The sequence below is a fragment of the Chanodichthys erythropterus genome, chromosome 18 (assembly GCF_024489055.1).
Source record: "Chanodichthys erythropterus isolate Z2021 chromosome 18, ASM2448905v1, whole genome shotgun sequence".
NCBI classification, from domain to species: Eukaryota; Metazoa; Chordata; class Actinopteri; order Cypriniformes; family Xenocyprididae; genus Chanodichthys; species Chanodichthys erythropterus.
Genome location: NC_090238.1, coordinates 23377665 through 23395777, shown reverse-complemented (window position 1 = coordinate 23395777; position 18113 = coordinate 23377665). Strand labels below are relative to the sequence as shown.

General features: G+C 37.6%; 1 protein-coding gene across 2 annotated transcripts; it reads right to left on the bottom strand.

The window, feature by feature from the left end:
* Positions 1 to 7228: 7228 nt before the first annotated feature.
* LOC137006211 (beta-microseminoprotein-like) lies at positions 7229 to 10890 on the bottom strand. Of its 2 annotated transcripts, none has more exons than XM_067366804.1 (5): positions 10845 to 10890; positions 10412 to 10490; positions 8721 to 8823; positions 7587 to 7725; positions 7229 to 7387 (listed from the first exon to the last, which is right to left on the bottom strand). In XM_067366804.1, exons 1-5 carry the CDS (start codon positions 10845 to 10847, stop codon positions 7382 to 7384), a joined length of 330 nt encoding a protein of 109 aa, XP_067222905.1. In that variant the 5' UTR covers positions 10848 to 10890; the 3' UTR covers positions 7229 to 7381. The 2 variants fall into 2 exon arrangements, with proteins under 2 accessions (XP_067222905.1, XP_067222906.1); XM_067366805.1 differs by having other exon boundaries at positions 7229 to 7384.
* Between the last annotated feature and the right edge of the window lie 7223 nt (positions 10891 to 18113).

Sequence of the window (18113 nt, the reverse complement as noted above, 5' to 3'; positions counted from 1 at the left end):
AAGATAGAAAACCAGATGGACAAATCTCCATCTGAATGCATGAGTTGCACTGAGGTGCAATGCAAATTTATTTTTACTGACGTCCAAGAAACCATTTTAATATGAAAGCAAGGGTTTTTATGAATGCTTTCTTTGCCCCTTTAGATAATGACAGAACAAGGCCAAAGTTATTGGCCTTAATTATTTTTTTTTTTTTTAATAACAATAAAAAAAATTCTTGTGGTACAAGACACATCAGATGAAAGGGGGCCCTTGGTGTTGCTATAGCCCCAGGGCCCAATGTGTTCTTAATCCGGGCCTGTGTGGCCACGACAAAACTAAATGAACCGAACATGTCCCCTCCCATTCACTGTACTAACTGTCCAATGACAGTGAGTGTTACAAGTAAGAGAGGATTGGCTCTTCAAATTGAGGCGAAAGTTGATTGGTTGCTCCCACGTGTGTACTGTCCAATGGCATTTTACCACTCGATTGACAAATGGATAAAGAAAAGCATTTGGCAAACCGACAAAGAAAAGCATTTGGTAAATAGAGAAAGAAAAGCATTTGCCAAATTCTTTTTAAAAAAGCGATTTAAATGCACATTTAAAATGATTTACTAATGTACTTTTTATTGTTTTATTGATCTACGTTTTAAAAAATTAATTAAATATCCTATTTCAAATTTGTCTATTTATACATTCAAAAAAGATTTTTAAAATTTATTGATTTATTAAACTACATTTAAAAACAGGAATTAAATAAACAACTTTAAATATGTCTATTAATTCGCCCATGTAAAAAGTCATTCATTTATATACATTTTTATGTTTGAATTATTAAATTAATTAATTGATTCTTCTTTTTATTTTTAAGTGGCACCCCTGGTCCTCCATAGACGCAAACTGCTATATCAACAACTCCAATATGGAAGTTGTAACGGAGGAGTCCACCGGAGGAGAGTGTAGTTGGAACCCAAGTGCAATTTATTAACAAGAATAATCCGAAATACAAACATGAACAGGAACAAGAACATAGACGTGACTTGACATGGCTTGGCTTGAACAAACTTGAACATGAACAGACTTGGCTAGAACAGACTTGACAAAAACACTCACCGACAGCAGGTTACATTTCATGACAAAGGAACATGGGGCAAACAATGGCTATAAATACAAGAACTGATGGAACTCATGACTAGGACAACCAATAGGGAAGTGACACAAGAAACAATAAACCATTAACAGAACAGGGCTGCGTTCAGCCCCGACAAAACGTTGCAAAACGTTTTTTAAACGGAAACGGTGGTGCGTTGAACACCCTGTTCTGATGACGCAAGAGTTGAAACTATGGTAACTGAGAAGGCCATTCTTTGTGTTCTTTTTGAAGAATTTTCGGAGCCTGATGAAGTCGGTATAAATATGTGTTTAATACTACAAAATACGCTTGATGTTACGGTCACTGCCCTTGCCATCCAGAATAAAAGAGAACATCCCAATATAGTGAAGGGATTTGTGGAAACTTCTATTATTGTTATACAACATTTGACTTGCACTTCATGATGAACAGACAAACATTTCAGGTGAATGATAATCCACTTCTTACCTCCGTCACTGTGTTGATCTATATTATTTTCATTGTTTGTACTAGGCTTATCAATATTGCTGATCACTGTTGTTGTGCTATATATATGATATTGTAATATTTACCAACTATAGAGTGCCACGGGGATGACGCGTTTTTGTAGGCAAAACCCGGAAGCGAGTTAGCATTTTAGGACTTCCGGTTCCAACTCCGTAAAGTCTATGGGTTTTTTGAATGGGTTTTTGCTAAATCGCCTGAAATAAGGTCTGTGGTTAACAAAGCCTCTAAATATTTTCACATTTTGATCTGTGACATAAAACACACCAGTTATAACCCACTTGTGATTTTTTTAAACTTTTACTGTGTCTTTAAATCGGCGGTTGCTAATAAATTGCTAAAAGGGACTACTTCCTTTGGCGGAGACTTTAGACGTCATCATGACAAACAGGACATTTGGACAGCAATTCTCATGAAAAAGTGGATAAGTATTGATACACAGAACAGATCATAATCAGTGAGCATGTTTTTAAATAGAGTTGTTTTCTAAATAAAGTTTGAGGACGCTTGGTGGTGACGACGTTGATCCCCGACCATGGTGTGCTGTAGTCTGTTTATAGCCTACTGTTAGCCTTTTATATCTGACGACTTTATTTAGGCTTCAAAATCTATAAATGTTGTGTTAACTTGTAAAGATTATCTTGATAGACAAAACGTGTACGTGTCATAACCCTTTGTTAAACACAGAGCTTATTTTCTGCGATTTTCCAAAAGTCTATGGGAAAAATAATTAGGCTTTCAGTCGAGGGAACCCGTGCGCCGCTAACTTCCGGGAAGACTTGTGCCGATATTCGGTAATGCGATAAATCGCGATAATGAATATGCACGATATTGTAATCGTTGGCACTTCAGAATACCGTAAATAATAATTTATTACCAATTATTAATTTTTTATAAGGAAATTAAGAATACTTTACCCATCAATCGTATAAAATGCACAACACCGCTGTATTCTGCGTCAAAAGGACTCGCGCTCAGATGTAAACAATCCCAAAGTGCACGAGAAGCACATGGCGGAACCAGTGAAGGAGACGAGCTGAATGAAAGTGCGCGTTCACTCTCTGACAGCAGAGGGCGCTGATGGAACAGCAGCGTGCAGCGGTTACCACGGAAACCGTGCAAAGTAACTGCGCTAGTGAAGTTTTTAAAATGCTTCAAACAGCCATTCATTTTTTTGTAATCTCAGTGTTGTTTATCACAGCACCAAATACTGAATACTTACAAAAGACTTATAAAAATGTTTAGGTTTGAAAATAAATATCCTTTTATTTTAATCTGGACTACAACATGCCCCAATGATTAGAAATGTTCTGATTATTTGTTATTGTTCAGTAAAACTTTGAAAACATACAGCTTCATTAGTTAACATGTTAATTCATTATCACTAAACTGACAATAAAAATACTTATAAAATATTAATTATTATTAATTAATGTTAATTTCTTAGTTACCATTTAATAACATTACTAAAATCAAAAGAACTTATTTAATGGACCTGAGATGAAACTAACAATGATCATTTGTGTTTCTAAACTAACATTAACAAAAAATAACACTTTCTGTAACAAATATAGCTATTGCTCAATCTTAGTTAATGCATTAAACAGAGTAAAGTGTTATCTGTTGGTCTTTATAGCCTTCTTTTGCATTTTAATCTGTTTGAAAATTTCAGTCAGAGTTGTTTTTGTTTGATTACAAAAAGAGTTCTTAAACCTGTTAAACTATGACAAAAATGGTTTTGCAACTTATTTCAATACCGTGATAATACCGTATACCGTGATAAAAGCTTCATCAATTAATTGCAACATGAAAATTTGATACCGTCACAAGCCTACTTCCGGGTTGGCCTACAAAAATGCATGATCCCTGGGGCACTCTATTCACCTCTGATTATAGAAAAGTTTATTAAAGTGTTACATCACAAAACAATAACAAAATAAATAAGTATAGTATTTTTATGTTACATTAATACCCAGGAAACATGTCGTTCAACCCAGAAAACGTAGCAAAACGTTGCGCACCGGTTTGAGCATGAACGTGACCCAGAACTCAGAAACACATAACCATGAAACAACCAATCAGAACATGATACATGGACTAAGGGAGAACATGAGGATCAAGGGAAGCATGACACAAACAAGCAACATGAAACAAACTACAAAATAAAAGACATGAAAACCAACACATGAACCTCAAACCAAAACACCCGTGACAGAAGTGAAACTGATCAGGGGCCGTATTCACAAAACATTTTATCTTACCACTAAGAGTTCTCCTAAATAGCAGTAAAAGTTCTTAGCTAAGAGTTTTCTCTTAAAACCTATTCACAAAGCTGCTGAGAGAAACTTTTACTAAGGAATAGACTGAAGTCTTAAGCTAAGAGTAAGGGTGGGGTTGACCTCGTTGCTATGGAGTATAAACACAGTGATTGGCTGATGGGGGAAGAGTCAGCGATTTAATCATAGAAATATTGTCATGTTTCAATATTAAAATAATGGTTTTAAAATACAAATGTTGCCCTATTCAAATAAATATTTTTTTAATAAAAATGTTGTCAAAGTCAATAAAATGTTGCCATATTGTTGCCATAAAGATTTTAAAATGTAGGCTAAGTGTCACTAATTAAACTAGTATATACAATTAATTGTCTGCCTCTTGGATGTCTGCATCTCAAGAGAATGCAAAATTCAAGCGACAAATTACGTTTTATAAACAAAGTTTGGAAGAAACACATTCGAACAATCTTTCTAATCAGCTTGAGAGGAGGAATATATACACAGACGAGAGCAGACTCACCTATAGTTACTTCGTCTGTTTTCTGCATCCCTCCACCACCCCGCTCCTCACTCTTGGATGGGGATATGGGGATAACTTTGGGTTTGGGCTAAATTCCAAGCTTGGAGCCCTCCATCCCCTTGGACAGCACACCAAATACACTTATTATATTTATATATATATATATATCTACTCAAACATTTATAAGTGTAATTTATAAGTGCCACAGGTAATCAGACAATATTTATTTATTTGTTAAAGATTTTTTTTTGGCGTCTCATCATAGATTCAAAACTATAAAATCTCTTACTCTTAGCTTAAATGTATTCCATTTATGAAGAAAAGGTTCAGCACCTAAGGCTCTATCGCTATTGCCTCAATGGTGTACAGTGTCTTTGGGTGGATTAGGACTGTTTGTGATTTGGTCTTAGTGACTTAGGAGTCCTCTTGACTACTCCTAAAATTTTACAGGCTTAGGAGCTAGTTTTAGCACTAAAATGCTTTGTGAAATACTCTTAGAGCAAAAATTTAGGACTCCTAAAATTAGGACTGACACGACCATTATTTTTAAGAGTTTCTCCTTAATCGGCAAGTTAGGAGCTACTTTTAGCCTTAAGATGTTTTGTGAATACGGCCCCAGATATAAAATATTAATTAGAACACAACCTTTCCTAGTTACAGAGACAAAAGCAGCCACAGATGCTTAATATCCTCTCTTCACAGTGAATCAAACTTAAAACACATGAAGATGTTCTACAGAATAATTAAAATGTGAACCTGATACATTCATAAATTGAATTACAGTACGTTCTCTCATCTTTGAAATAAGTAGATAAAAAAAACAGTTACACTTATAAATTATTGTTAACATATAATCATTTTTTATTTCTGAAAGCTGTATAGTGTCGAAACATGGCTCTCTCTGTGTGTAGCGTAACTCACCTGTCTTCTACAGCAGATTGCTGTCAGGCAGTCGGGGGAATAAAGACTCTGATTCAGTCAAGTCCAGGGATAAAAACATTTTATCTTACCACTAAGAGTTCTCCTAAATAGCATTTTATATATATATATATATATATATATATATATATATATATATATATATTTATATTTTATATATATATATATATATATAAATTTATATATATATATTTTTTTTTTTTATTTTTTTTTTTTTTACTCTATTAAATTATTTGTAAGTGTGAACCCATGAAAACCACTGCCACAGGTAATCAGACAATATTGATTTATTTGTTAAAGATTAATTTTTGGCGTCTCATCATAGATTCAAATCTATAAATCTATTTTTTTTTTGTATTTCATTGCATTTATTGCATTTATGAAGAAAAGGTTCAGCAGCTAAGGGTCTGTCGCTATTGTCTCATGGTGTCAGTGTCTTTGGGTGGATTAGGATTGTTTGTGATTTGGTCTTAGTGATTTAGGAGTCCTCTTGACTACTCCTAATGTTTCACAGATTTAGGAGCTAGTTTTAGAGCTAAAATGCTTTGTGAAATACTCTTAGAGCAAAAATTTAGGAGTCCTAAAATTAGGACTGACACGCCCATTATTTTTAAGAGTTTCTCCTAAATCTGCAAGTTAGGAGCTACTTTTAGCCTTAAAATGTTTTGTGAATACGGCCCCAGGTGTATACCTCATCTCTCTCTCTCTCTCTCTCTCTCTCTCTCTCTCTCTCTCTCTCTGGGCTTCTTTTAGCTCACATCCTTGCAATGTGCCATCTCTGTTGTAACTATTCTGCTGGCCTTCACACTGTAAGCACAACCCTACATGATTGCACTTGTAAGTTGCTTTGGATAAAAGCGTCTGCCAAATGAATAAATGTAAATGTAAATGTAAAATTAGATTTAAAAAATAAGACTAAACATGTTAAGGTATATAACAATAATTTGTTTTCTGTCTATAAATATATCAAAACAGTTGTTCCCTTGCCTATTAAAACTTGTAAATATTAAAGTGTCTTTGGTGTTTCCATGGTTTCTACAAAATAAAGCCGGAAACCAAGGGTAACGCGGGTATGACGTAATTGACAGGCGACTCCTCACATGTCCCAGAGCCTTGGTTAAAACTGCAATTTTCTCACAATTTACTAATAGTTGCAAACATTTGGGATATTGTAAGTACTCAAGTGAACAAAATATATAACACTGGCCTAGTGGTTTTTGGATATTTTACTGCAAAATTCTTACATATTGCACCTTTAATGATAACCTATTATTTACTGAAATGGACTTTTCTCATTTTCTTGTTAAATTCTTTTATAGCATAGGCTACAGCACGAATAAAAATGTAACTTAAATTAAAATTCTTTGTGCATGGGTAAATTATTTGGAAATGAGTAAACTGTTGTTCAGACAATTCACCCTTTGTAGATGACATTACTTTTATTTACACATTGTGTGAATATCATCTATCACTATTTGCACTTGTCTTAGTGTAAACCAGATGTTTTTACACAAAATGCTTCATCTACAACACAGTGTAAATATAGTTCAACTTTCTTTTACACATAGTAGTCATTATAGCTGCTGCAGACAAAGATTTCTGAGAACTGGTGGAAAATGCAAAGAAAGCAATTGCTATTGGGTGACTTTACTTACAAAAATCGCAGATATTAATTAATTTCTATTATATAAATGTTTCTCTTTAATCGGGAAATTGCTAAGAAATCACTTCTCCACTAAACCTGATTTTATTTTCAGAAGACCGAACACATTCAAACAAATTTCCCTCAACTGTCAGTTTACTTTGTCTGTATCTCTGCAGTATACTGCTATATTGTTCAGATATAAATGCTCAAACAACCACAGATGCTCAGGTATGTTTATTTATCAGTGTAAAGCCTAATTACATATTTAAAAAAGTATATATGCAAGAGTATTTTTGCTGTTCAGGATGTTTGGATTATTCACTGTCTTCAGCTGACTCATGAGAGTCATCAGCAACGACTTCAGGAGTAGCAAGCTATTCATCACTGCTGAAACAAACACAAGATCATCTTTAAATTGTATGTTTACATTTTATAGGTCAAAATAATTCTCAAATTACTGCACAAAGCATTAGTGTTTCTTGAAAATGGCGCATGCAATGTACATACTGTAGCTACACATTTCATTGATTTTAAAAACCAGCATAATAATAAGAGACATATTTTCTGTAAAGGTTTGGGATTTTACCTGCATGGGTTCTTCAGTCTCTCCGACGTCATTCTCAGTAATAGCTCCAATGTAATCTGCGATGATTCCAGGGGTGGATTCAGGGATGAGTGGGACAATGGTGTCCTCAGGGATGTGTGCGGCAAAGTTGCTCCCAAACCTTGCACAAAAAAGCATAAAGAAAAATTAATAGTGTCATAATTTTGGTCATATTCAGCAGAAATAAATTCCAGGGGCCAGTGTTCCTCCCAAACTTTGTTTATATAATAATTTGTCGCTTGAATTCTGCATTCTCTTGAGATGAAGACATCCAAGAGGCGGTCCATAATTAACTATATATACTAGTTTAATTAGTGACACTTAGCCTACATTTTAAAACCTTTATTTGAATATGGAAACATGACACCTTATTCTACAATATTTCTATGATTAAATCGCTGACTCCTCCCACATCAGCCAATCACTGTGTGTATACTCCATAGCAATAAGGTCAACCCTGCCCTTACTCTTAGCTTAAGACTTCAGTCTAGTAAAATTCTTAGCTAAGAACTTTTACTGCTATTTAGGAGAACTCTTAGTGGTAAGATAAAATGTTTTGTGAATACGGCCCCAGATTTCTAAGAGAAAGTTGGAATTACATTTTCAGTAACACTTTAGGCTACAATAAGGTTCATTAGTTAACTACATTAGTTAACATGAACTAATAATGAACTGCACTTATACAGCAATTATTAATCTTTGTTAATTTCAACATTTACTAATACATTATTAAAATCTTGTTAATATTAGTTAATGCGCTGTGAACTAATATGAACAAACAATGAACAACTGTATTTTCATTAACTAACGTTAACAAAGATTAGTAAATACAGTAACAAATGTATTTCTCATGTTAATTAATACATTAACTATTGTTTAACTAATGAACCTTATTGTAACGTGTTACCACATTTTCTCCATAAATGTGAAAGTGAGGTAGCCTATATTTAAATAAAGATAATTTAATATGCTGCCTTTCATGCACTTATGCCATTTTATGAAAACAATTTAGAAAAAGATTATAGAACACAGTCATCAGAGCATCACAATATAAATATTTTATAATAAACAAAAAATTAACAAGGGGAAGTGAGGTGTGTGCAAGTAGGCAAATACTTTTCACAACAGATGATGGTATTCACAAGACAGAGACATGTTTCAGATCCTTTCTCCCATACAGACCGAAATTCATGGTGAATTCCATCAGAGTCAGAACAACCTGAACAAATAATAGAAACGTGCTTCAATATTATTACTTTGTTATCCAGGATAATAAACACACAAACAAACACGGATACACTTTTTCCGGATATACTTATATCACGGATTTAACTTCATAACTGCAAATTACAGATGAAATGTTGACTGGATAATATGGAGTCCCTAAAGGGACGTGGTGGTGGAAAAAAATTGGGATGGGAGGATTTAAAAAAAAAAAAATTTTTCAAATCTTTTGCATTCCCCTGAGAAACTTTGCGTTAATTCCCTCTGGAAACTTTGCGTTCCCTCGCAAAGATTATCGTTCCCTTGCTGTGAGCTTGGACAAACACTTCAATGTCCCGCTGGCTGGCAGTAGTGTTTCAGTCAGCTCCATACGTTAATAATGCACACAAATAATGTGCGACTCATAAAGTTTGAACTTGTTGGAATCAAATATAAAGAAATGCAGTCAGTGCTTATGTCAAGCAGTTCAGTAAAGTTGGCAGTATGTTCACAGATTCCAGCTTCCCAGATCAATAACTCTGGAGCTAAATGTTGTTAAAACACAAATGCAGCTATTTCCAATCATTGTAACCTAGACAACGAGCTACAACAACCCAATTTTCCTCAAATGCTTATAATATATAAATTGGTCTCTATGAGCAGACAGTGGAGATACACATCTGAAAAGTGCAAAACCCTTTTGCTCATTTTATATTATGAAAAATACTCAATAACTTCACTGTAACACACTGTACTGTCACCAAATTCAGTTTATATACCACTCTCCTGCTGGTAATAGGTACTACAACAATTAGTTTGGCAAGTATCACATAAAGGCCTTCTTTACACAATAATGTTGGTATACAGCTTACATACAACAGCTTTTACATGATAATTGCTGACTGAATTTGATGGCATTACAATTTATTTAATATTTTTATTAATAACAGTGAAATTATTGATTTTATTAAGTAATTAATAATCATAAAAGTTATGGATTTTTTTATCAAACGAAGTGTTCCAGTACAACCAGCAAGAGAGCTGTGACGTATAAACTGAATTTGGTGACAGTACAGTGTGTTACAGTTACAGTTATTGAGTATTTTTCATAATATAAAATGAGAAAAAGGGTTTGGGGTTTTGCACTTTTCAGACGGTCCCTTCAGACGTGTATCTCCGCCGCTTGCGCATAGAGACCAATTTATTATAAAGCACATTTGAAGAAAATTGTGTTGTTGTAACTCGTTGTCTAGGTTATATTACAATTAGGTATAATTGGAAGTAGTTGCATTTGTGTTTTAACAACGTTTAGCTCACGAGTTATTGATCCGGGAAGCTCGAATCTGTGAATATACTGCCAACATTACTGAACTGCTTGACATAAGCACTGACTGCATTTCTTTATATTTGAGTCCAGCAAGTTCAAGCTGCGCATTATTTGTGTGCATTGTTGACGTATGGGGCTAAACACTACTGCCAGCAAGCAGGACATTAAAGGGTAAGTGTTTACGCAAAAGTTATTATTATTATTTATAATTTTCATCTGCCAAAACATGCATAGTCATGTTATATAGCAGCAGTTGGTGCCCTTGTAGTAACATCACCTGGGTGTTGTTTGTTCAACTTTATGAATCTGCAGGCATTGCAGCAGACCACTGCTGTAAGCAACACAAAGAGTTTCAACTGAAAGAGAGAGAAAATAGAGACTGAGAGATTAACATTAATTTATTTGACATTAGATTTGATGTAAATATATGCTGCAAAAAAAAAAAAAAAAAAAAATCAACATAACAAAGGCAATCTAAAAATATATAGTTACATTTTAAAGAATTGCTTAACTGGAGACTACCACATACATCTACAACATACTGCACATAAGACCCTTCCCCATATAGGTTCCTTGTATGTTACAAAAACATTATAAATCATATTACAGAAGAAAACGCATACTATACAAAATACTCAGTACCATAAGAGTACATATTGTGAAAGAGACCCCATAAACCTGCTGTTTAAGATAAAAAAGTGATATAGTACCATGGTAAGATGTGGTGAGCAATACGAGAAGACTGTTCAATCAAACACCAACAGGCACTTTAGGATCTCCCTTGAAATTCTGCAATAAATACTACCTCTAAATTTACATGCATGACTCTGACAGACTTTTCCTCCAACCAAAAGCAGCTGTATCGTGGCATGATTGGTTAATCCCGACCCCTCTTTTCAGCTTCAACTGGTCTACTTAATTATTTTGCATCTGCGACTATTGCAAAATACAGCACTTATCCAAAACCAAATAATTTGCATTGGCAGGGTCATTGTAGAACTAAATTGCTCTTTGGTAAATATACTTAAGAACTGGTGGAGTGCATGAATGCTAAGTAATTAATTAATTAAAATTTTTGGTGGCTTTACAAACATATTTTAAAAACCTAAAATATCACTCCATGAATCTACAAACTCCCATCAACAAATTAGAAGCCAAATTAGAAGCCAATTCATTGTAAAAATAATTATTTTGCTTTGTACGGATCACATCCTCTGACTGAACTCTCAAATCATCTTCACTCTTCTGTACAGTATGTTCAGAGCATTTTCTTGTTTTGAGGTGGCCTGAGCACACAAGACCTCACCCGTGCACGCGACGCACATACATGGCTTCAGAGGTGTAAAGAGTACCTGAAAACCATACTTGAGTAAAAGTACTGATTCCTTACATCGAAAATGACTCCACTACAAGTTACAAGTAACCAATTCCAATACGACTTGAGTAAAAGTCTTAAAGTATCTGATTTTAACAGTACTTAAGTATTTTACTTATGCTGAATGTAGGCTCAAAGATGCACTAGTCCTGAGAGACATGCCAGCGAAAATAAGAAACAATTGATTTGTAAGATGAGAAATCAAGTTTATTTTCTAAAATCAAAATAAAATTGAAAACCTCAATGTTGCATTAAATCAAGGTCTACACAACAACCTTTTAAACGTCTACAGACTACAACTCTCAGTTGAGCTCAAGTGCACTGAAAGGCCATAAGTAAACCAATATCCTTCAAAAAGGTCTTTTCAATATGGCGGATAAATAAAACAATGTTAAGTAAAATTAAATAGTCAAAGTCTACTGTGTGTGCTGGTTTAATCTTCATCACCAGCTGCAGTCTTCTCCTCCTCTAATAAATCAAAGACCTGCGATCAGCAACTACCTGCTAATGCACTCACATTCACGTAAAGTATCCTTGTTGACAAGTTTGGGTGATAAAGGCAAAACGCGCAATATGTAGTACCTTCAATGCTCTTAGATGGCGTTATCGCTTCTTTATATCAGAAACAACCTGCTGTAGAAAAAGTTAGGTGCAATGAAAAATGTAATTTGTAATTTCATAACTCATCACATATGTAGTGGAGTAAAAAGTATGTTTACTTGCTAAAAAATGTAGTCAAGTAGAGAGTAAAAGTTGCTAATATCTTTGATGCACAGTACAACAACAAAGTACCCAAAAAGATACTTAAGTACAGTAACTAATTACATTTACTCAAGTACTTTACACCTCTGCATGGCTTAGGTCAAATGATCAAATGCTGTGTATATAATAAAATTTGTTTAATTTATCAGAAATGTAGTTATAAATGTAATTATTTTCTTTTTTGTAATAATGCATTAGCCTTTAGAAACTTCTGGTTGAACGCTATATACATAATTACTTCCTAGCTTGAAGTGGAATAAATATTGTTCTCCTCTCTAAGCATCTCCAGACTAATTTCCCCAAATGAACCCATAGACAAACCATATTTGATTATTATAATTACTATTTTAATTGTTGTTGTGTTGTCTAAAAGCAATAAAGAACAATTTTCATCATTAGAAGAGTGTTACATTTCTTCTAAATTTCTTATTCAAAGGTAAAATTATCCTGCCCTATGCAATAATGATCCAGCAGTGCTCTGTAAATGAGAAATGTTTGTAAAAGTCTCAACTGAAAGAGAGGACATAGAGACTTCAGAGATCATTTTACTTCAGATTTGAAAATTCAATTTAATTGTTCAAACAATTCAATATACAGTTCAAACTATTTTGCACTGTCTTATACTGCAAAAGAGACACCAAAACAGCACTGAAGCAAAAAAAAAAGAAAAAAAAAAGTTGTTAAGGCTTAACAACTTTTAAGTTGTATAAAAGAAACTCACTCAATTTGAGGGGTATAAAGATAAATTTAAACAACTAATTCTATTCTCTTGTAGTCCAGTCTCATCTCGTCTTGTCTAGTCTGTTCTGTTCTTCTTCTTCTTCAGTCCACATCAGTTCAGTGTGCTGTCTCTCTAGGAACCACGCTGGTGGGCTTAAAGGGTTAGTTCACCCAATTCTGTCATTTATTACTCCCCCTCATGCCGTTCCACACCTGTAAGAACTTTGTTATTCTTGATGAAAATTGAGATATATTTTTTTTGAAATCCGATGGCTCCATGAGGTCTGCATAGGGAGCAATGACATTTCCTCTCTCAAGATCCATTAATGTACTAAAAACATATTTAAATCAGTTCATGTAAGTACAGTGGTTCAATATTAATATTATAAAGTGACGAGAATATTTTTGGTGCACCAAAAAAAACAAAATAAGGAATTATTTAGTGATGGCCGATTTCAAAACACTGCTTCAGGCAGCTTCGGAGTGTTATGAATCAGCGTGTCGAATCAGCAGTTCGGAGTGCCAAAGTCATGTTATTTCAGCAGTTTGGAGGTTTGACACGCAATCTGAATCATGATTCCACACAAAAGATTCATAACGCTCCTGAAAGCTTCCTGAAGCAGTGTTTTGAAATCGGCCATCACTTAGTAAGTCGTTATTTTGTTTTTTTTGGCGCACCAAACATATTCTCGTCGCTTTATAATATTAATATTGAACCACTGTACTCACATGAACCGATCTTGAGAGAGGAACTGTCATTGCTGGCTATGAGTCATCGGAATTCAACAAAAATATCTTAATTCAATTCAATTCAATTCAATTCACAATTATTTGTATAGCGCTTTTCACCATACATACCATTTCAAAGCAACTTTACAGAGAATGCATATCAACATCACAATTTAAAGAATGCAGTTAGCAAATAATGTAATAATTTAGGCAATTAATTTACAATCAATGTTAGCAGTTTAACTGACCGTAGAAGCAATGAGCTCCTGAAAAATGAATTACATTAACAATGATTAGGATATATAGAATTTGTGTAATGTGCATGTTGATCCAGATGATTGCGTCTTCTTAAGTACACAGGAGCTAAACCATTTAGAGCCTTATAGGTCCACTGTAAAAAATGGCTGTGAAATCTACAGTTATTTACTGTCGATTTCACAGTAACATTACTGTATAAGATTTTTACAGTAGAATATTGTAAAGTTTACAGTAAGACTGTAAAAATCACAGTAGTTCAAGAATTACAGTTGAAATCACAGTAGTCAAAGCATTACTGTAAAAAAATCACAATTTAGCCACTATAGTACTGTAAATAGTAAAGTATCATATCTTTCTTTGTACCCCTTTCACATGGACGGCTCCAGATTATTGTTGTTCAGAATTCATTACCGGAATATGATGTAAATACTCGATGGTGAGCTTTAAGTAAAAGTGTAATATTAATAAATTAAAATGTGTCATGTAACTTGTACTCTGATGGACCTGCTGCAGGAGCTTTCTATTCCATACAATATATATTTTTTAAAGAATTCACATGATTCCAAGAATATGTTTTGTTTGTTTGTTTTGTGACCGTAAATGGGTGTTTGGGTGTAGGTGTTAACAGGGCAATAAAATATTTGATAAGCCTTATCTTAATCTCCAAAGTCTCCCCTGACATGGTCTAACAATATAGGCTTCATAAATGCATAATTTTTTGAGATATTATCCTCAGATTTGAACTGAAGCATGACCATTAGTTATAAGTTGCAACCCAGCAAACACAGTACATTGTGACGACGTCGTCAGTGTTAGTCGTCATTTGGTCAGTGTGACATTACTTTATGACAACGTTATGAAGACGTCGTGGTAATGTTCCATTTTTTAGAATCTTGGCTAACGTTCCAGAAACGTCGTGGGCACGTCCTCAAAAGACGTCGCAGGTTAATCCCACGGAGAATGTTGTAGCGACGCGATCCATTGGTCTCCTGATAACATTCCAGACGTGTAACTTTTTGTGTTCAAAATGTACAAAAAAATCTACAATGGGAATGTACAACAGGAATCTATTTTCCAAACCGTGTTTTTGTCTTACCCTGAATTATTATGGTACACCTAGAATAAGTGTGTATATTTGGACTATTTTAGACCGGTCTGGTAGAAACCGCTGCGGAGTAGCACAAATACCTGCGTGACTCGTCATAGACATAACAGAGAGAAGTAGCTCCGGCTACAGTGTTCTTCCGCAAGACAAATGCCTTTTTATGAACTGCTAGAGTGCCAAAAGACTTGTTTATATATTATATATATGTTGTGTTTGTGAATTACGGATATTTATTGGATGGGGCATGCGCGAGACAAATTCGAACTTTTAAACAAGCAGGTCAAACGGACTTTAGGAGAATCTGAGTACTGCGCATGCGCATCAACGGTCGACCTCCAGCAGACGGACACAGAGTAAAAGGTAAGCCCTGCAAATCTTCTTTTATTCATCGTTTTTGCCCATATGACACTAAATATCACTTGTGACGAGTAATGTTAGTGCAGTGTTTTTGGTTTTCTAAATGTATTTAATAAATAAATTCCGTTTGGTTATGTGCGCACGAGCGCTGTCTCCCGTGAGGCGGTAACGTCTCGGTTACATAGGTAACCCTCGTTCCCTGAAGGAGGGAACGGAGACGTACGTCGGACAGACCGACGAATAGGAATCTCGCTAGAGAGGCCAATCTACTTCGAGTGTAACTAAACGAGCCAATGCACATTGGCATGCAATCATATGCATCAGCTGCTTGCCTCGCAGCGCGGGTATATAATGAGCAGCAGGTGCGTTGCATCTTCAGGTTTTCGCTGAGGAGCCGAACCGAGCAGGCGGCAGCATCAGCAGGACAACGCCTGTGGCGACGGGACGTACGTCTCCGTTCCCTCCTTCAGGGAACGAGGGTTACCTATGTAACCGAGACGTTCCCATTCAGTCGGTCACGTTCGACGTACGTCGGACAGACCGACGAATAGGAATCCCTACCAAAGCGCCACAGGAGCTGCCCTCTTCCAGCGCTCTGACGTGAGCCACCTGAACCCCCTTGCCTAAGGACGGTGGGACCAGGCTCACGCAGAGAGGGTCGATCACTGTTGTTCCCAAAACCCACTCAGTGCGACAATTGGATAACGCTGGGAAAGCGTAGCCTTACATGCGATAAGGAACGCTGCGGAAGCCATATCCTTCCCCGAAGGAGTTATATGGATAAGTACATATGGACTAACCTTGTAGGTTGTACAACATATGGAAGAACTGGGGTGACTCCACTCGATGAGAGATGGGTTCTCCCAGAGGGAAAGACACGGGCTTCGTTTAGGAGCAGCCGTGGAAAAAGCCATATGGGATCCCCGTAGGGTCACACATATGGAACCCAGCCTAAATCCGGTTCTCAAGGATACAACGGAGTATAGGCCTGGCACCAGACGCTCCGCCACGTCGGCTGCCGAAGGGTAACCGGAGGACTCAACAGGGTCTGCCCGTAGGGACTCTCTGGAGAATAGAATGCGCATGTAGCGCAGCAAGCCGACACTAAGCCGGGGCCTCTCCGTGCCTCTGACCTGAGGCGAGAACACGGGAGGAGACCGGCTCGACACGAAGGCTATAGTATCTAGCGAACGTGTTAGGTGTCGCCCAGCCCGCAGCTCTACAAATGTCTGTTAGCGAGGCGCCACGAGCCAGCGCCCAGGAGGATGCCACACCTCTCGTGGAGTGGGCATGCAACCTGAGCGGGCAGGGCACGCCCTGAGCTTGGTAAGCCAGGGCGATGGCATCCACTATCCAGTGGGCCATCCTCTGCTTGGAGACAGCCTTTCCCTTCTGCTGGCCTCCGTAACAGACAAAGAGCTGGTCTGAGGTCCTGAAGCTTCGAGTTCTGTCTAAGTACAGTCGCAGGGCGTGAACTGGACAGAGCAAAGCCAGGGCTGGGTCTGCCTCCTCCGAGGGCAGCGCTTGCAGGCTCACTACCTGGTCCCTGAAGGGAGTGGTAGGAACCTTGGGCACGTAGCCAGGCCGGGGTCTCGTGGCTGTCACCCGGCCCGAACTCTAGGCACGATTCGTCGACCGAAAATGACTGCAGGTCCCCTACCCTCTTGATGGAGGCCAATGCCACCAGCAGCAAAGTCTTCATAGAGAGAATCTTTAAGTCTGCTGACAGCAAAGGCTCAAAGGGAGCAATCTGGAGTGCTCTGAGCACCAGAGTAAGGTCCCAAGAGGGTATGGAGGGGGGACGAGGAGGATTTAACCGTCTCGCCCCCCTAAGGAACCTGATGACCAGGTCGTGCTGACCAACAGATTTGCCATCTATGTGGTCGTGGTAAGCGGATATGGCAGCAGTGTGGACTTTGAGGGTGGAGGGGGACAGCCTACGCTCCAACCCTTGCTGCAAGAAGGAAAGCACGACTCCGATCGAGCATCTTCGGGGGTCTTCTCGACGAGAAGAACACCACTCGACGAACAGGTTCCACTTCGAGGCGTAAGCACGTCTCGTAGACAGTGCACGTGCCGAAGTGATGGTGTTAAGTACCTCAGGGGGTAAGTCACCTAGAACCTCCGCGTCCCGTCCAGGGACCAGACATGGAGTTTCCAGAGGTCTGGACGCGGGTGCCAAAGAGTGCCCTGTCTCTGAGAGAGGAGGTCCTTCCTCAGAGGGATGGGCCAGGGAGGGGCTGTCGCGAGGAGTGAGAGTTCTGGGAACCAGGTCCGGTTGGGCCAGTAAGGCGCAACTAACAAGACCTGCTCCTCGTCCTCCCTGACTTTGCACAGGGTCTGTGCAAGTAGGCTCACTGGGGGAAACGCATATTTGCGCAGGCCCCGGGGCCAGCTGTGAGCCAGTGCATCTGTCCCGAGTGTTCCCTCGGTCAGAGAGTAAAACAACTGGCAGTGGGAGGTTTCTGGTGAGGCAAACAGGTCTACCTGAGCCTCTCCGAACTCTCTCCAGATCAGCTGAACCACCTGGGGGTGGAGTCGCCACTCTCCGGGCAGCGCAGCTCGTGATAGCTCGTCGGCCACACGGTTGAGCACACCGGGGACATGAATGGCGCGAAGCGACCTCAGATGCTTCCGACTCCACAGGAGGAGATGGCGGGCGAGTTGCGACAT

What these genes read in the sequence shown, in the direction of transcription:
- LOC137006211 (XM_067366804.1), bottom strand. An exon ending in GTTGAACAAACAACACCCAG is followed by an intron (nt 8,824 to 10,411) that starts GTGATGTTACTA and finishes TTATTTGTTCAG; the next exon opens with GTTGTTCTGACTCTGATGGA. An exon ending in ACCATCATCTGTTGTGAAAA is followed by an intron (nt 7,726 to 8,720) that starts GTATTTGCCTAC and finishes TTTTTGTGCAAG; the next exon opens with GTTTGGGAGCAACTTTGCCG.